This window comes from Canis lupus, chromosome 28 (assembly GCF_011100685.1).
Source record: "Canis lupus familiaris isolate Mischka breed German Shepherd chromosome 28, alternate assembly UU_Cfam_GSD_1.0, whole genome shotgun sequence".
Taxonomy (NCBI): domain Eukaryota; kingdom Metazoa; phylum Chordata; class Mammalia; order Carnivora; family Canidae; genus Canis; species Canis lupus.
The window spans coordinates 2088270-2108662 of NC_049249.1; the positions used below are offsets into that span (position 1 = coordinate 2088270).

General features: G+C 37.7%; 1 protein-coding gene across 1 annotated transcript in view; it reads left to right on the plus strand.

Moving 5' to 3' along the window:
• The window catches only part of ZFAND4 (zinc finger AN1-type containing 4), a 61970-nt gene that overhangs the window by 18232 nt on the left and 23345 nt on the right, over window positions 1-20393 (plus strand). The window contains 4 exon segments of the mRNA NM_001302671.1: window positions 8504-8579; window positions 10823-10890; window positions 12555-12741; window positions 18891-19038. Coding sequence (NP_001289600.1) covers window positions 8504-8579; window positions 10823-10890; window positions 12555-12741; window positions 18891-19038 — 479 coding nt within the window.

Consider the following 20393-nt stretch of genomic DNA (forward strand, 5'->3'; position numbering starts at 1 on the left):
GGCCCTGAGCTGTGCAGATCAGCGCCCCCTCACCCCCAGAGCATCCAGGCCCCTGCGGACTGGGAGATGTGGTAGTTACTGAGGGAGCTGACTCTAGGGCTGGAGAGCTGGCCTCCGCCACTGTTGTTGTTCCTCCTGGTGTCACCTGGTACATGGGGTTGAGCAGGGCTGCCAGGGAGCAGGGTCCTCACAGGATAAACAGCTCCTACTGAGCCATGCACCTGGCAGGGGCAGGACAACTCCCCCAGATGCATACAACTGAGAATCAGCAGAGCAGGCCCCTCCCCCAGAACACCAGCTGGAAGGACAGGGGAAGGGCAAGTTCTTGACCAAGCAATGCTGGAAAGTTCCAGGGGAAGTCGAGGGACTTACAGTATATAGAATCAGAGGATGACCCTCCTTGTTTATTGTTTCTTGTTTGTCCCACTCCCCCTTTTTTTCTCTTTTTCTCCGTTTTTCAGTACAACTTGTTTTTAGCCACTCTATATGGAGCAAAATGACTAGAAGGAAGAACTCATCACAAAAGAATCAGAAACAGTACTCTCTCTCCCACATAATTATAGAATTTGGATTACAATTAGATGTCAGAAAGCCAATTTAGAAGCACGATTATAAAGTTACTGGTGGCTCTGGAAAAAGCATAAAGGATTCAAGAGACTTCATGACTGCAGAATTTAGATCCAATCAGGCCGAAATTAAAAATCAATTCAGTGAGATGCAATCCAAACTGGAGGTCCTAACGACAAGGGTTAATGAGGTAGAAAAACGAGTGAGTGACAGAGAAGACAAGTTGATGGCAAGGAGGGAAGCTGAGGGAAAAAGAGAAAAACAAAAGATCATGAGGTTAGGTTAAGGGAAATAAATGACAGCCTAAGAAGGAAAATTCTACTTTTAATTGGGGTTCCAGAGGGCGCCGAAAGGGACAGAGGACCAGAAGGTGTATTTGAACAAATCATAGCTGAGAACTTCCCTAACTTAGGAAGGGAAACAGGCATTCAGATCCAGGAGATAGGTCCCTCCCTAAAATCAGTAAAAACCGTTCAACACCCTCAACACCCTCGACATTTAATAGTGAAACTTGCAAATTCCAAAGATAAAGAGAAGATCCTTAAAGCAGCAAGAGACAAGAAATCCCTAACCTTTATGGGGAGAAGTATTAGGTTAACAGCAGACCTCTCCACAGAGACCTGGCAGGCCAGAAAGGGTTGGCAGGATATATTCAAGGTCCTAAATGAGAAGAACATGCAGCCATGAATACTCTATCCAGCAAGGCTCTCATTCAGAATAGAAGGAGAGATAAAGAGCTTCCAAGATAGGCAGAAACTGAAAGAATATGGGACCACCAAACCAGCTCTGCAAGAAATATTAAGGGGGACTCCGTAAAAGAAAGAGGAAGTCCGGGGATCCCTGGGTGGCTCAGCGGTTTAGCGCCTGCCTTTGGCCCAGGGCACGATCCTGGAGTCCCGGGATCAGCTCCCACATCGGGCTCCCAGCATGGAGCCTGCTTCTCCCTCCTCCTGTGTCTCTGCCTCTCTCTCTCTCTCCCTATGTGTATCATAAATAAATAAATAAATAAATAAATAAATAAATAAATAAATAAATAAATCTTTAAAAAAAAAAAAAGAAAGAGGAAGTCCAAGGAAACAATCCACAAAAACAGGGACTGAATAGGTATCAATGATGACACTAAATTCATATCTTTCAGTAGTAACTCTGAACATGAGTGGGCTTAATGATCCCATCAAAAGACACAGGGTTTCAAACTGGATAGAAAGCAAGACCCATCTTTTCCTGTCTACAGGGACTCATTTTAGACCTAAGGACACCTACAGCCTGAAAATGAAAGGTTGGAGAACCATGTACCATTCAAATGGTTCTCAAAAGAAAGCAGGGGTAGCCATCCTTATATCAGATAAATTAAAGTTTATCCCAAAGACTGTAGTAAGAGATGAAGAGGGACACTATATCATACTTAAAGGATCTATCCAACAAGAGAACCTAACAGTCATGAATATTTTGCCCTGAATGCTGTGGGAGCTGCCAAGTCTATCAATCAATTAATAACCAAAGTTAAGACATACTTAGATAATAATACACTAATACTGGGAGACTTCAACAAGGCCTTTTCTATAAATGACAGAGCTTCTAAGCACAACATCTCCAAAGAAACAAGAGCTTTAAATGATACACTGGACCAGATCGATTTCACAAATATTTACAGAAATTTACATCCAAATGCAACTGAATACACATTCTTCTCAAGTGCACATGGAACTTTCTCCAGAATAGACCACATACTGGGTCACAAATCAGGTTTTCACTGATATCAAAAGATTGGGATCGTCCCCTGCATATTTTCAGACCATAATGCTTTGAAACTAGAACTAAATCACAAGAAGAAGTTTGGAAGGATTTCAAGAACGTGGAGGTTAAAGACCATCCTTCTAAAAGATGAAAGTGTCAAGCAAGAAATTAGAGAAGAATTAAAAAGATTCATGGAAAAAAAAAAGATTCATGGAAACTAATGAGAATGAATATACAACCATTCAAAATCTTTGGGATACAACAAAAGCAGTCCTGAGGGGGAAATACATCACAATAATAGCATCCCTCAAAAAACTGGAAAGAACTCCTATACAAAAGCTAACCTTGCACCTAAAGGAGCTAGAGAAGCAACAGCAAATGAAACCTTCACCCAGCAGAAGAAGAGAGTTAATAAAGATTCGAGCAGAACTCCATGAAATCGAGACCAGAAGAACTGTGGAACAAAACCAGGAGTTGGTTCTTTGAAAGAATTCATAAGATAGATAAACCATTAGCCATCCTTATTAAAAGGAAGAGAGAAAAGACTCAATAAAATCATGAATGAGAAAGGAGAGATCATGACCAACACCAAGGAAATACAAACGATTTTAAAAACTTATTATAAGCAGCTGTTATACCAATAATTTAGGCAATCTAGAAGAAATAGACACATTTCTGGAAAACCACAAACTACCAAAACTGGAACAGGAAGAAATAGAAAACCTGAACAGGCCAATAACCAGGAAGGAAATGGAAGCAGTCATCAAAAACCTCCCAAGACACAAAAGTCCAGGGCCAGATGGCTTCCCAGGGGAATTCTATCAAATATTTAAAGAAGAAACAATATCTATTCTACTACAATTATTGTTCCAAAAGATAGCAAGGGATGGAATACCTACACCAAACTCGTTCTGTGAGGTCATCATCACCTTAATTCCAAAACCAGACAAAGACCCCACCAAAAAGGAGAATTATAGACCAATATTCCTGATGAACACAGATGCAAAAATTCTCAACAAGATACTAGCCAATAGGATCCAACAGTACATTAAGAAGATTTTTCACCATGACCAAGTGGGATTTATCCCCAGGATGCATTTGGATGTAAAGTTCTGTAAATATCTGTGAAATCCATCTGGTCCAGTGTATCATTTAAAGCTCTTGTTTCTTTGGAGATGTTGTGCTTAGAAGATCTGTCATTTATAGAAAGGGCCGTGTTGAAGTCTCCCAGTATTAGTGTATTATTATCTAAGTATGTCTTAACTTTGGTTATTAATTGATTGATAGACTTGGCAGCTCCCGCATTCGGGGCATAAATATACATGACTGTTAGGTCCTCTTGTTGGATAGATCCTTTAAGTATGATATAGTGTCCCTCTTCATCTCTTACTACAGTCTTTGGGATAAACTTTAGTTTATCTGATATGAACACTGCTACTCCTGCTTTCTTTTGAGGACCATTTGAATGGTAAATGGTTCTCCATTCTTTCATTTTCAGGCTGTAGGTTTCCTTAGGTCTAAAATGAGTCTCTTGTAGACAGCAAATAGATGGCTCTTCCTTTTTTCTCCAGTGTGAACCCTGCGCCTTTTAATGGGATCATTAAGCCCATTCATGTTCAGAATTCTTATCTTATTGAAAGATAAGAATTTAGTGTCATCATTGATACCTATTCAGTCCCTGTTTTTGTGGATTGTTTCATTGGACCTCCTCTTTCTTTTACGGAGTCCCCCTTAATATTTCCTGCAGAGTTGGTTTGGTGGTCATATATTCTTTCAGTTTCTGCCTATTTTGGAAGCTCTTTATCTCTCCTATTCTGAATGAGAGTCATTCTGGATAGAGTATTCTTGGCTGCTTGTTCTTCTCATTTAGGACCTTGAATATATCTTGCCAGCCCTTTCTGGTTTGCCAGGTCTCTGTGGAGAGGTCTACTGTTAACCTAATACTTCTCCCCATAAAGGTTAGGGATCTCTTGTCTCTTGCTGCTTTAAGTATCTTCTCTTTATCTTTGCAATTTGCAAGTTTCACTATTAAATGTCGGGGTGTTGAATGGTTTTTATTGATTTTAGGGAGGGACCTCTCTCCTGGATCTGAATGCCTGTTTCCTTTCCCAAGTTAGGTAAGTTCTCAGCTATTATTTGTTCAAATACACTTTCTGGTCCTCTGTCCCTTTTGGCGCCCTCTGGAACCCCAATTACAAGTAGAATTTTCCTTCTTAGGCTGCCATTTATTTCCCTTAACCTTTCCTCATGATCTTTTGTTTTTCTCTTTTTCCTTAGCTTCCTTCCTTTTTATCAACTTGTCTTCTGTGTCACTCACTCATTCTTCTAGTGCATTAACTCTCATTGTTAGGACCTCCAGTTTGGATTGCATCTCATTTAATTGATTTTTAATTTTGGCCTGATTGGATCTAAATTCTGCAGTCATGAAGTCTCTTGAAGTCCTTTATGCTTTTTCCAGAGCTACCAGTAGCTTTATAATTCTGCTTCTGAATTGACTTTCTGACATTTAATTGTAATCCAAATTCTGTAACTCTGTGGGAGAGAGTTCTATTTCTGATTCTTTCTTTTGTGGTGAGTTTTTTTTTTCCTAGTCATTTTGCTCAGTGCAGAATGGCTAAAAACAAGTTGTAATGAAAAGGAAGGAAAAAAAAGAGAAAAAAAAGAAAAGGAAAAAACCACAAAGAATAACAACAACAAAACAACAATAAAAAACCAAGGAGGAGTATACTCTGATTCTATAAACTGTGAGTCCCTTGACTTACCCTGACGCTTTCCAGCACTGCTTGGTCAAGAACTTACTCTTCCCCTGTCCTTCCAGTTGGTCTTCTGGGGGAGCAGCCTGCTGTGCTGATTCTCAGGTGTGTGCACCTGGGGGAGCTGCTCAGCCCCCTGCCAGGTGCACAGCTCAGTTGGAGCTATTTATCTTGTGAGGCCCTTGCTCCCTTGCTGCTTCGCTCAGTCCCAGGCATAAGGTGACAGCATGAGGAACGACAACAGTGGCAGGGGCCAGCTCTCCAACCCTGGAGTCAGCTCCCACAGTAACCACCACAGTCTCTCAGTCTGCACTGGCCTGGATGCTCTGGGGGCGGGGGCCGCTGATCTGCACAGCTCAGGCCGCCCAGTGGCAGGAGCATTCTTGCTGTCCTGTGCCATCCTGGCCTTTGCCTGTACCAAGGGGAGCACAGGATCCTGGGCTGTGTGTGTCCCCTGACACCCTAGGCTCGGGGGCCTGCGCTGCTGGAATCGCACTCCTCAGGTGGCGCAGCCCCCTCCACGCGGAGCCACCACCTGAGCTGCTCCGGAGGCCCCACCAGGCAGGTACTCTAGCCCTTTAGGGAGCTCAGCCCGGGGTGTGTGGCACACTCCCCCCCCCGCCCCCCCCCCCCCCCCCCCCCCGCACACTTCCTCTGTTAGTGACTCTGGGAACCTGGGATCTCCACTGCCCCTCCTGGGATCCTGCCTGAGCTCCCTGTGAGCTCCTTTCAGTCCAGTAAGATTGGTAAAGGTCCTTCTTCTCTGGGACTGGGCCTTTCCTGTACTGGAGGCACTAGCCTCAGGGCCTTAGCCTGGCTCCTTGTGGGGTCCCGTCCCCCTTGGATGCTTTTTTATTTATTTATTTTTCTGTCTTCCTACCTTGATAGAAGTGTGAACTCTTCTCATTGTAGCATTCCAGCTGTTCTCTCTTTAAATCTCAGGCCAAATTTGTAGGTTTTCAGGATGATTTGAAAGTTATCTAGGTAAGTTGGTGGGGACAGGTGACTTGGGGACCCTACTCCTATGCCATCTTGCCCCACCCTCTAGTTACTCGCTTATAATAATAAACAGTAGCATACATACCACTGTTATTATTTTTTTAAGATTTTATTTATTTATTTGAAAGAGAGACAAACAGAGGGATGAGCAGGAGGAGAGGGACGAGTAGATTCCATCCTGAGCTTAGAGCTGGATGCAGGACTTGATCTCATGATGCTGAGATCATGACCTGATCCAAAATCAAAAGTTGAACACTTAACCAACAGAGCCACCCAGGCACCCCACCACTATTATTATTCTAGGCAGCTTTAGTATCCTAAGAAAAGTAATTTGAGAGGGCTAAGTATATGAGATATTCAAGAAAGATTTTCATCAATATCGGTATTCATTAAATGTTCTATAGTGTAGATAATACTCTCTGGCGAGTATAGTCCAAATATTCTTTGGGTATTCTTTTTTTTTTTTTTTTAAGATTTTATTTATTGGGGATCCCTGGGTGGCGCAGCGGTTTGGCGCCTGCCTTTGGCCCAGGGCGCGATCCTGGAGACCCGGGATCGAATCCCACGTCGGGCTCCCGGTGCATGGAGCCTGCTTCTCCCTCTGCCTGTGTCTCTGCCTCTCTCTCTCTGTGACTATCATGAATGAATAAATAAAATCTTTAAAAAAAAAAAAAAAAAAAAAAAAAAAAAAAAAAGATTTTATTTATTCATGAGATACACACACACACACACACACACACACACACACACACACACACAGAAAGAGAGAGGCAGAGACATAGGCAGAGGGAGAAGCAGGCTCCATGCAGGGACTCACTTGATCTGGGGTCTCCAGGATCAGGCCCTGGGCTGAAGGTGGCGCTAAACCACTGAGCCACCTGGACTGCTTCTTTGGGCATTCTAATGTACACTTTGGAAAAAAACAAAGAAATGCACAAAAAAGATTATATTAGTCTGTAGAATCTTCCTTAATATTTCTTTAATATCACAGGAATGCAAATAACTGTGTTCTAGAGTATAATTTTCAGCATTGAAAATTACGCACAACATAATTTTTTTTTGCGCCAAATATTGAATTATTCTGTGATTAGTGTTTAGGGTCTACAGAAGAACATGTTAATATACGATCACATATAAATACTAAGTTGGAAAGAATTTTCTAGTACATTAATGTTTATATTCAAAATGATATTTTCTACCGTTTTTCAAGATTTCTGACTTTTTCATTCAGAAGAGTTATGAAAGATGCCATGTTAATCAGTAGATAATACTACTCTAGGAACACATTTTAGGAATAACCGCCTCCCCACAAAAACAGTAAACTAAGTTAAATGTTCTATATATTTGAACTTAGATATAATTGGACATACTTGTTTTGAGTGTACAATATAATGATTCAGTATTTGTATTTATTGCGAAGTGGTTACTGTAATGGGTCTTTTTAACATCCATCACCATACAGAGTTATAAACTTGTTTTCTTGTGATGAAGAAATTTTCTTCTACTCTCTTAGCAACTTTCAGGTATACAATATTATGATTATTATTATTTTAATAATAAATTTATTTTTTATTGGTGTTCAATTTGCCAACATACAGAATAACACCCACTGTGCATCCCGTCAAGTGCCCCCCTCAGTGCCCGCTTCCCAGTCACCCCCACCCCCCGCCCTCCTCCCCTTCCACCACCCCTAGTTCATTTCCCAGAGTTAGGAGTCTTCCATGTTCTGTCTCCCCTTTCTGATATTTCCTACCCATTTCTTCTCTATTCCCCTCTATTCCCTTTCACTATTTATATTCCTCAAATGAGTGAGACCATATAATGTTTGTCCTTCTCCGATTGACTTATTTCACTCAGTATAATACCCTCCAGTTCCATCCACGTTGAAGCAAATGGTGGGTATTTGTCATTTCTAATGGCTGAGTAATGTTCCATTGGGATACAATATTATTAACTATATAGTCCCCATGTTCTACTTTATTTTATATATTTTATTACATAATTATTTTATAGCTGAGATTTGTACATTCTAACCCCCTTCACCCATTTCACACCTCCCCTACCCCCAACAATATACTTTTAACAATCTGCAAATAACTGAATGAAGACTGTACTTCATAGCACTGAGAACTGCCTTTTAGGCCTTAAATCTTAAATTCTTCAGGGCTGATTTCATGATATTTGTCTTTAAAGGGCTCCTAATGTCTTACTTCACTTCTCGGATAGAGAGTTACTAAAATTACTGTTCTAAAGTGTGTAGATTGGACTCCATCTACTTTTAACCATACCTTTTACGTATGATTCTGGCAATTTTAGCTAAGCACCTAGCATTCAATTTAGAAACGTGTTTAATTTATTATTAATAGTAATTCTTTAATAGCTTTCTATCCTACTCTTTTGAATATTCTATTGAATTTGTAACCATATTTTTATAACATTTCCCTAAGGTATTTCCATCTGTCAGCAGCACTTAATTTGGAATAACATGGAACTTGAAGATGAATTTTGCTTGAATGATTACAAGTGAGTTTAATTACATATTGGCTGTTTTCTAGATGCTCAGCATTACGACTCGATGTATCAGTATTTTCCTTCTGAATCCTTGGATCATGTCTTCTGAATAGTTGTGACCCCTAGATTTAAGGGTAAATCCTGAACCGTAAGATATGTTGGTTCAGTACTCCATACTGCCTGATCCTTATCCTTTGATTCTTTATATTTTCATTTTTCACACCAATTACGTATCCCCTGCCTTTTTATTTTTTAATCTTTCTCTTTTGACCTTGCCTTGTGCTCTTTTTAATATTGACCCGTTCCCACTTGGCTACTTTATTTTTCTTTTCATTTTTACAAGAGTATTGGGTAAGAATAAAAATCCTAGAAGAGAGCACATGTAGTAATTTCTCTGACACCAGCTATAGCAACATTTTTCTAATGTATATCTCCTGAGGCAAGGGAAATAAAGGCAAAAATAAACTATTGGGACTACATCAAAATGAAAAGCTTCTGCACAGCAAAGGACAGAACTAAAAGCAATCTACTGAATGGGAGATGTTTGCAAATGACATATCCAAGAAAGGGTTAGGGTTAGTATCCAAAAAAATAAAAACAATACAACTCAACACCCCAAAACCAAATGATCCAATTAAAAAACAGGCATTTCTGCAAAGAAGACATCTAGATGGCCAACAAACATATGAAAAGATGCTCAGTATCACTAATCATCAGGGAAATGCAAATCAAAACTACAGTGATATGTTACCTCACACCTGTTGGAATGGCTAAAAGTAACAACACAAGATAGAACAGGCGTTGATGAGATTGCTGGGGGCGGGGTGGGGGGGGAAGGAATCTTCTTGTAGTGGTGGTGGGAATGCAAATTGGTGCAGCCACTGTGGAAGATAGTGTGGAGGTTCATCAAAAAATTTAAAATAGAAGTACCCTACAATCTAATAATTGCACTATTGGGTATTTACCCAACACTAATTCAAAGGGATACATGTAACCCTCTGTTTATAGAGGCATTATTTACAATAGCCAAATTATGGAAGCAGCCCAATGTCCACTGGTAGATGAATGAATGAAATATTTTTCAGCCATGAAAAAATGAAATCTTGCATTTGCAATGACATGGAAGGAGCTAGAGAGTATAATGCTAAGTGGAGTAAGTCAGAACAAGGTAAATACCATCGAGTTTCACTCATATGTGGAATTTAAAAACAAAACATATAAGCAAAGGAAAAACATAGACAAACCAAGAAACACTCTTAACTATAGAGAACAAAGTGATGGTTACCAGAGGCAGGGAGATGGATGGAGGATGGGTGAACTAGGTGAAGGAGATTAAGAGGACACTAATCATGATAAACACTGAGTAATGCATACAATTGTTGAATCACTGTATTGTACACCTGGAACTAATATAATAACACTGTTAACTATACTAGAATTAAAATAAAAAACTTAATAAAAAAATAAAAAATAGGGGTGTCTGGGTGGCACAATCAGGCAGCTGCCTTCGGTTCAGATCATGATTTTGAGGTCCCGAGATTGAGCTCCACATCAAACTCCTTTCTCAGTGGGGAGTCTGCTGCTCCCCCTACTTGTGTTCTCCCACTTGCACTCTGTCTCTCTCAAATAAATAAATAAGATCTTTAAAAAAATAAAAAAAGTAAAACAAATACACTTGATAGAGACAAAAAAAGAGTATTGGGTAAGAGAGTTTTGCTCTTCACCAAGTCTTTCATTTTTTTCATCAAGCTTTTCTTCTGTTACTAAGTGCACCAGTGATTGCAGATACACTATTTGGCTTTCGTCTTTTTTTCTCCTTTCTCTCATTCATACACTTCTTCACTCTTTTCGTAATAAAAAAAAAGAGACAGAGGTGATGTGAAATATCTGGAAGAGCACAGGGATTCAAGAGATCTTGTAGATTTTATAGATTTGCTATTTTTCTATTTTCTATTTTACTAACTGGATCTTTTTTCTAACCTTTTGAACCTTGGACAAACTTCTTTTCTTCTTAGAGCCTCTTTGTGTGAAACGAAGAGACTAAATTGAGATGACGTCTCATATTTAAAGCCTATGAGAACTTACTTTTCCCTTTTTATACAAGTAATTAAGTTAACATTTTATATTAACGTATATTGCTGTATCTTTTTTTATTATAGAGGGTAAGTACTATGCCTGATAAACTAGCACTTAATTGTGTATATGTCTAACACCAAGAACACTTTAATTATGGTGGTTTATTTTTGTGTTCACAGTATATCAGAAGGTTGTACCTTGAAGCTGGTATTGGCTATGCGTGGGGGACCTATAAATACTAGAAGAGGTAGGCATTTGTGAAAATTCTGTATATTAAAACAATTAAATAATTTTCAAGCCAGTTGGTATTTTTATAGTCTCAAGTTTTAGTCAGATTTTCTTCCTTAGAAAAATGATGATTGTTTTTCTAAGCATTGTTCTTTAAAGCCCAAATACACAGAAGGAACTCATGTTTCAGGAAAATCTCCTGATTCTTGATTTAATACTAGGATATTTAAAAGTAAACCTCACCAGTAGAGGGAAAGGAAATGATAGCATTGTATAAATATATGGTTATCACTGTGTTTAGGTTCATACCAGTTTGTTGCTTTCTTTTACCCAGAATCTTCAACTCTGGGTATAATGATTTTTACAGAGAATTCTAAAGTTGCCCGTTAGCCTGGTTCGTGATGCATTTGGGTTTCATGGGTATTATTTTGGCACTGTTGAATCCTTTTTCAGAATGTGAGCAATCTCTGGAAGTCATTCGTTTAACGAGTATATTTTATGCATCTACTAGATGTTCAATACACTGTTCCATGGAAGAAAAAAGTTTCTGCTTACTGACATTGCCCATAATAAAGGTGTAAAGATTTGATGTCAGGCAGTTGCAAGTGCAGTGGAGGAATTTGGGGAGTGTGACAGTGTGGAAATAGGATTCTAGGAGGATGATTGTGGAAGGGCCCTTGGAAAAGTTGATGTGAGCAATTTCTATTTGATTAAGAAGAGAGTTCTAAGCATGGGGAAATTTGGAAATGTTCTCATTGGTTCCTGATTCAGGTGTGTCACATGATTCCCCACCAAGAAGAGGGATCCTTAGACTGCTCAGAGCAGTTCTGTTTTGTGGGCCTTATTTGAAAGGGAAGACCTTCATACTTGTTTGATCCTTTACTGACCAGAAGACTAAGGTTAAGTATTGATTCCAGTGCTAGTTTATTTCTTCCACAAGTCAAATCTTGTCTCTCTGTTTCATAATTTTAGTTAGAAAATGGGGGTATTTATCATCTTTTTCCTAGCTACTTCAGGAGGATTTTGTAAGATATGTTGAACTGTTTTGGATAGGTTAGAAAAATGTAAAGGTAGTAATGTTAGAGTTGGCTACTAGCACTCCTAGTATTAGGAATTCTATCAACTGGGCTTATAAAATTGTCCTTTGTGACATAAGATGTTTATAGTACCAAGTCTGAGAATAGTGTAAGAACTCTAACGTGTTTATGGAGCCATTGTAAGATAGAATTATATAGTGTTTAATGACATGTGAATTCCACTGTTAGAAAATTTTGAAAGTTGGTTATCTGTGTATAGTATTGTCTTTAAACCAGTGTGTTTTTGATTATTGATCTGACAAATTTGGAAAATATAGGAAATAGATGTGTGAAGTGAAAATAGTCATAGGTAATTATGTCATGGAATCAGCAGACTCTAGTGGCACAGAAAAATACTGATGTATTTGGTTAAGCCCTGTCTTTGTATGTAACAACATAATAATGCATTTCATTTCTTTCATGTTAGTACAACATATGGAATGCTAAATTAAACTATAAAAAGACCAGAAACTTATTTAAAGACTATCACGTATATGTTGTATGCACAGTGTTATTTCAATTTAACACATTATATCCTGTCACTGTACCAACATGCATAAAACTTGATATAAATTGAAAGCTTGTTTATCAATTTTTCCATTTGTAGTTCCTATGGAAGATCCACTTAGGGAGATGGCTGAGTACATGGATTCCATTCGAGATGAGGTCTGGGAGAAGACCTCCTGCAACAAACAAGTTACATTTTTGGTATACCGAGAAGGAGATCAACTGAATTTCTTTCGTGTAGTAGATAGGGGAGATGGCACTTTAACACCATTATCTGAATCTTTAAGGTAAATATGTTTTCATTTGCATGTCTCACTTAGAAGAGGAGGACCCTGTGTGATATACTCCATAAACCTTAATGTTTACTATGTGTTGTCAAAACAATCTCATATTCACAAGACTAAATTTCATGCATTCTCTCCACCCCACTGCCCTAGGTATATAATTCTAAAATTGTCCTTTATGTGTTTGATACTTAGTAATTTATAAAACTGAAATTTATTTATTGAGAAAGGTTTTCTTATAAAAGATTTATTTCAAAAAAACTTTATTTCTGTCCTTTGTGAAACTCTAAGATACTGACTATAGTCTTTTTATAATAGTCTATTATATTATTTTACAGCCTTAGCATTATAGGGTTAAACCTAAAGTTGCTAGGGTTTTTTCAAAAATTAACTCTACTGCATAAAGGTAAATAAATCTCTTTACTTCTCTGGTCTTGTTTTTCTACTCTGTAAAAGGGGGAGGAATTATTATATTGATTCTAAACTCAGAAGGAAACAACTTAAAGGTATTTAGCTAGGCAGTAGAACAAGTAGGAAATCAGACAAGGTAAGCTGTAAGTTTCTGTGAACTCTGTCTTACTTTGATTCTTATTGCCTTTTACTTTAAGTCAGTAAACATTTAATGAACTTTTTAAAAGCCAGTCTGTACACTAGTACTGACTTACAAAGATGATTGTCCCTCCCTTCATGGAGCTTGCAGTCTGCTCTAACTAGTGTCTATAGTATATTCTTGCCAGTTGTTACAAAAAGATGCCAAAATCTCTGGAAAACCAGATAAGAGGGCCTTCATTTTGCCTGAAAGGTGGGGAGTTAGGGACAAACTCTGAGAAGAAGGGATCTTAAAAAAGGAGTAGGAGTTTCCCAAGCAAACCAAGGAAGGAAAGGTATTACAGATAATTAAATTTAATTAACTAAATTTAATCAGATTAGTTGTGGGTTGTTTCTTTTGGTGTTGAATGTTATAAGTTCTTTATATATTTTGGATACTAATTCCTTATTGGTTATATCTTTTGCAAATACCTTCTCTCATTAAGTAGGTTGCCTTTTCATTTTGCTGTGCAAAAGCTTTTTATTTTAGTATAGTCCCAATAGTTTATTTTTGCTTTTGTTTCCCTTATTAGAGGAGAGATATTTAGAAAAATTTTGCTAAGGGTGGTGTCAAAGAAATTACTGCCTGTGTGTTCTTCTAGGAGTTTTATGATTTCAGGTCTCACATTTAGGTCTTTAACCCATTTTGAGTTTTTGTGTGTGGCATAAGAAAGTGGTCTAGTTTCTTTTTTTTTTTTTTTTTTTTTTTGGGCATATAGCTGTCCAGTTTTCCTAGTACCACCTATTGAAGAGACTATGTTTTCCTCCATTGTATATTTTTCTCTCATTTGTTGTAGATTAACGGACCATAAAAGCATGGGTTTATTTCTGGGCTCTCTATTCTATTTCATTGATCTGTATGTCTTTGTGTCAGGACTATTCTGTTTTGATTATTAGAGTTTTGTAGTATACCTTGAAATCTGAGATTGTGTTACCTCCTGCTTTGTTGTTCTTTCTCAAGATTGCTTTGGCTCTTTGGGTTTTTTTTGGTGGGACAAGTACCTAAATTGAATCCCAAAATAAAAAAACTAGAAGACAAAATTGTAGAAAAAATAACTTGTAGTCTGGAAACACAGGTTCTATGACTCAGGAGCCTAGGCACAGTTTAGCTGGGTATTCTGCTCTGGGTCTCCCAAAGCTGCAGTCGAAATGTTGGCAAAGATGCACTCTTACCTAGAGGCTTGATAGAATCTACTTCCAAGTTCATTCACGTTGTTGGCATAATTTATTTTCTGGCAAGTTGTCTGACTTAGGGCCCTGGGGTTTTTTGTTTGTTTGTTTTTTTCTGGTTTTGGGTAGCGGCTGCCCTCAGATCCCTTTGGATTAACTCAAAATTAACTGATTTGGAGTCTAAATTATACGTGGAAAATCGCTTTTGCCATATTGTGTTGACTAGAAACAAGTCCTAGGTCATTTTCACACTCAAGTTTAGGGCAGTATACAGAGTATGAGAACCAGGGATTGGGAATCATGGGGATTCCTTTAGATTCTTCTCACTACAAGTTATGTGGAAGAAGGATTAGACTCTGATTTTGTTTTTGTTATTTATTTTTTATTGGAGTTCGATTTGCCAACATACAGTATAATACCCAGTGCTCATCCCATCAAGTGCCCCTGACAGTGTCCATCACCAAGTCACCCCATTCCCTCACCCACCTTCCCTTCCACTACCCCTTGTTCGTTTCCCAGAGTCTCTCTTGCTTTGTCACCCGCTCTGATTTTTCCCATTCATTTTCTCTCCTTTCCCCTTTAATCCCTTTCACTATTTCTTAAATTCCCTGTATGAGTGAAACCAAATGATGATTGTCCTTCTCTGACTGACTTAGTTCACTCAGCATAATACCCTCCAGTTCCATCCACATTGAAGCAAATGTTGGGTATTCATCTCTTCTGATGTCTGAATAATATTCCATTGTACATATAGACCACATCTTCTTTATCCATTCATCTGTTGCAGGACAGCGTAGCTCTTTCCACAGTATGGCTATTGTGGACATTGCTGCTATGAACATTGGGGTGCAGGTGTCTCGGTTTTTCACTGCATCTGTATTTTTGGGGTAAATTCCCAGCAGTGCAATTGCTGGTTCATAGGGTAGCTCTATTGAGGTAACTCTTTGAGGAACCTCCACACAGTTTTCCAGAGGGGCTGTACCGGTTCACATTCTCACCAACAGTGCAAGAGGGTTCCCCTTTCTCCACATCCTCTCTAACATTTGTTGTTTCTTGTCTTGTTAATTTTCCCCATTCTCACTGGTGTGAGGTGGTATTTCATTGTGGTTTTGATTTGTATTTCCCTGATGGCAAGTGTTGCGGAGCATTTTCTCATATGCTTGTTGGCCATGTGTATGTCTTCTTTGGTGAAATGTCTGTTCATGTCTTCTGCCCATTTCATGAATGGATTTTTTGTTTCTTGGGTGTTAAGTTTAATAAGTTCTTTATAGATCTTGGACACTAGCCCTTTATCTGATATGTCATTTGCAAATATCTTTTCCCATTGTAGGTTGTCTTTTAGTTTTGTTGATAGACTCTGATTTTGAGAGCTGACCGACAAACGGGTGTTGACTGTTGACTCTAACTTGTTAGGATCTGGTTACTACAAAATATAGTAGTAACCATGTAGTAACCACAACCATCTAGAGCAGAAGTAGAGAAGAGGGAGTATTGAGCACTACAGCCTTAATCCAGTGCCTCTTATTTGGGCCAGGAATAGAATTTTTTCATACCAGTCTTTCCATGTGCTAGCTCACTGTTGTTTTGACTTCTTTCAAACATCCTCTTTTGGTTCTCTTTTCCTAAAGGAGAAAAATCTAAGTTCCTTAGCTTAGCATATAAGGCTCTTTACAACTGTCATTTATTTTTCAGCTCTCCTTCATTATGCCATGTTTTTGTACATTTTTACCCTTTGCTTGAAATGTCATTTTCTCCTATTACCTCAGTTTCTTGTTAGCCAGCTTCTTTGTGTTTAAGATATAGCCCAAATGTTGCTGAGGATTTTAATTAAAATTGTATTATTTTTCCTCTGAGGATATTTTTAAAATTTCTTTTCCTTTCTATTCACCTGCCAGAATTGGACAAGCGATAGAGGTGGGTGAAAAAGAAGGGTAGAAAACTTTCTGGTCATACGTTGCAAGACATTTATCTTGACTGTAGAAGGAGAAGCTTTCTTACTCTATAATAGGGGAGAGCAAAATTTTTTTGTGAAAGGCCAAATAGTTATTATTTTAGGATTTTCAGGCCAAGAGATCAAATCAAAGGTACTTTATAGGTACTTACATAACAAAAGAGAAGAATTTCCACAAAATTTTTACTGACAAAGTTCAAATTACAATAATAATAATTGAGGAGCGCCTGGGTGGCTCAGTTGGTTAAGTGTCCAACTCTTGATTTGGGCTCAGGTCATGATCTCAGGATTGTGAGATCAAGTCCAGTGTTAGGTCCAGGCTGGTGTGGAGGCTGCTTGAGATTCACTCTCTTCCTTTCCCTTTGCCCTTCCCACCATCTTGTGTGCATGTGTGCTCTCTCTCTCTCTTAAAAAAATTAAAAAATAATTGAGTAGTTGGGTGTGTGTATATTTTGGGTCCATGAAAGAACAACTTGAATGTTTTTCAGAAGGGTGGGTTATATTTTACTTAATTGAGGTTGCAAGCTAATGTTGCCTATCAAATTTGCAAAATGAGTTGCAAAAGTTACTCTGTTAATATGGATCTGTAATGAGATTTTATGTATTTTATCTTTGAAAAAAATTTTTATACAGACAGATATTGCCAAGTACTGTTATCAGTCCATAAGCATGATTTTGATATTGAGCATATTCATTGCTTGGAAGGCATTTATAGAATTCTCTTATAATGTTCTCGTGCTGTTTGCATTTAGCATAGCATTACACTGCATATTAATCATATCAAGATAGGTGGAGCTCCTCAATTGCACATTTAAATAGATTTTGAAGTATGGAAATTTCCTTTAACTTGCAACAAGGTATGAAAACACTGCTGGGAATTTAGAAAGCATGTCCCCTGTAAATTTGTGTGGGAAGGTTCTTACTTCTGAAAGCATGCTGTTATGTGTGATTCAGAGTAATATTGGTATTGTCAGAATGACATTACTGCAGTATAAGTTTTGTATAGAACGTTGTTTTGGCTTGTAATTTTTGGTGGAATTCAATAAGAAACATTATTAAGTCCACAGCAAAAACTAATTTTCAAAGGCATTCAGTGTTTTATCTTAGCAGGTGAAGGTGATTCTTCTTGTCAGAAAAATTCAGTGTTAGCCCTGAGCTTAAAAGAATCCTAATAAAGGGATCCCTGGGTGGCGCAGCGGTTTAGCGCCTGCCTTTGGCTCAGGGCGCGATCCTGGAGACCCGAGATCGAATCCCACGTCGGGCTCCCGCTGCATGGAGCCTGCTTCTCCCTCTGCCTATGTCTCTGCCTCTCTCTCTCTCTCTGTGACTATCATAAATAAATAAAAATTAAAAAAAAAAAGAATCCTAATAAAATTACTACAGTTAAGACATTGAACTGATGGCTAAGTCTATGAACCAAAAAAGTTTACTGTTGATACTACTAGTTCAAGAATACATAATAGATTGAAATACTTACTTCTGAATACCTGCTGGTGAATAATACAGTGAGTAACATAGCCTTCAAACACCTTAGGTTTTCATTAGCTTTGTAAATTTGTACAACTTATTTTTTTTCTGTTCCATACATATTTTTACTCCATCAATTGTAGCAGATTTGACTTCAAGTTGTACTGAATTACTGTTATAGCAGATTCTTTGAAAATCTTCTTACCTGCAGTTGTTTCATGCATACTATTCATAGGGACTTCATTCTTCAGTAACTTTAAAGTTGATATTGATGCCTTATAAGCAAAAACAACTGAACAGTACTTATACCTTATGTCAACTCATCAAAAGCAAAGGAACAGAACTCCAAATCATTGCCTTATTGTTGACTGTTGCTTCCATAGTTGTCAATTCTTTAAGAACTTGTTCTTGCCAAAGCGATAGTCTTTATTTAAACAAGTTTATTGTCTCTGGACACATTTCTTCAATTGCTGTGATCAAGCATAGTTTAATTAATTCACTGTTGGCAAACAGCTTTTCTTGCTTAGCTAGTTAACCAGTTACATTCTGACCAGTTCTGTGTCAGTTTCTTTTTTCATTATGGTTAAATGGAATTCTGATCAGCCTGTGGTCTAGGTTTCACAATTACCAGCCTTGGCTGATAAAATGAAATCAGTGTATTTTTGTGAAGATGGATTTTGCTTTTGTGGGAATGAGGTAGTAGGTGCCAAAAGACCTTCACCTGTTGTATACTGACTTCAGAAAAGCTTAGCTGGGCTAGATTGTCGGTAATGCTGGATCATGGTATTTCTCCTTATTTTTTAAATTTCTTCTAAGAAATATATTTTTTGAAATACATTTGCCTTGAATTTACGTTGATTAGACTTATTCTCTTATCATTAGCAGCATATGTATAGTTTCGATTGCATATAAAGTATTTTTAGTCATTGAGCAGGCATCAGAAACATCTCAGTGGTAATTATTGCTTTCTTTACAGTGGTGGTTCTGTGTATAATTTGTATACGGATGAGGATGAAGAAATTGAGCCTTCTCCTTCTGGGCAACAGATAATTGAAAATTCAATAACTATGAATAAGATGAAGCTGCTGAAGGCTAAGTTGGAGAACATGAATCTCAGCAAAAAGGTGAAGCTGTCGGCATTTGGCCAGGCTTTTCTCTAGTTTATCCCTGCAAGACTCACAGCATTGAGATCTGCTGACAATTGTGAAAACAAATTATTTATAAAATATTCATTTCAAGTTTCTGGCCTCAGTTACTTATTGAGATATTGAAAGTGATTAATTGTTTTTTTAGGCCACCAGTACATCTACTATGATATAGTGTACTTAAAATAATTCATTATTTTTAAAAATTTTGTAGCACTACTGCTAAGAAGGATAATAAAAAATAGCCTAATCTTAATCTTGCAATAATAATTTTTTAAGTGGTCTGTTAATATTTGCTTATATGGATGTCTCCTCTATTTGGGCTTTGATAAGGAATATACCTACATTTAGCCTTACTAGATACTGTCAGTTTTCCAAAGTGATTCCAAAGTAATTGAACCAGTTTACATTCTGTCCAGTAGTGAATGAGAGTTGCAGTTTCCATGTATTCTTACCAGCATTTGGTATTTTTGTCATTCTGGTTGATGCGTAGTGGCCTCACAGTGTGGTTTTAATTTAAATTCCTCTGACTAATGAAGTTGAGCATCTTTCACATGTTTATTGGGTATTTGGATATCCCTTTTTGTAAAATGCTTATTCATCTTGGGCATTTTTCTGTTGAGTGATACGTTTTTTCTTCTTGATATTTTTTATCTTTATATATTCTGGGTATAAGTCCTTTATCATATACACACACACAGACATGCACACACACATATCACTACTCTGTTACTTTACTTCTCACTGTATTAATAGTTAATCCCTTTTGCTTTCTTGAAATATAATATATACATAAAATAAGGTTCACAGATCTTTAATGTATGGCTTGATGACTTTTTACATTTCTATACACTCATATAGGTTCAACCCAGATTAAAATAGGATCCATCTTTCTCTCCAGGTTTAATTATAACCTTTCCCTACTCCCAGAAATAACTACTGTTCTTACACTTGCCACCATAAATTAGTTTTGCCAGTTGTTGAACTTTGTATAAATGAATATACTTTTTTGGGGGGGTTTCTGGTTTCTTTTGCCCAACATATACTTTTGTAAATTGTCCATGTTGCAGGTATCAGTTCATTCTTTTTTACTGCTATGGTACTTTTCTATTGTATCACTATACTTCAGTTTTGTTTCTCTCCTTTTGATAGGTTGGGTTGTTTGTAGTGTTGGACTTTCATCAGTAAAGATGCTTTCAACATCCTTATACACGTTTTTGGTGGACATATGCACTCTTTTCTTTGGGGCATAATAAGCCTAGGAATGGACTTGTCATAGGGTAGGTGTATGTGTAGCTTTAGTCACTATGCCAAACAATTCTGCAAAAGCTCTG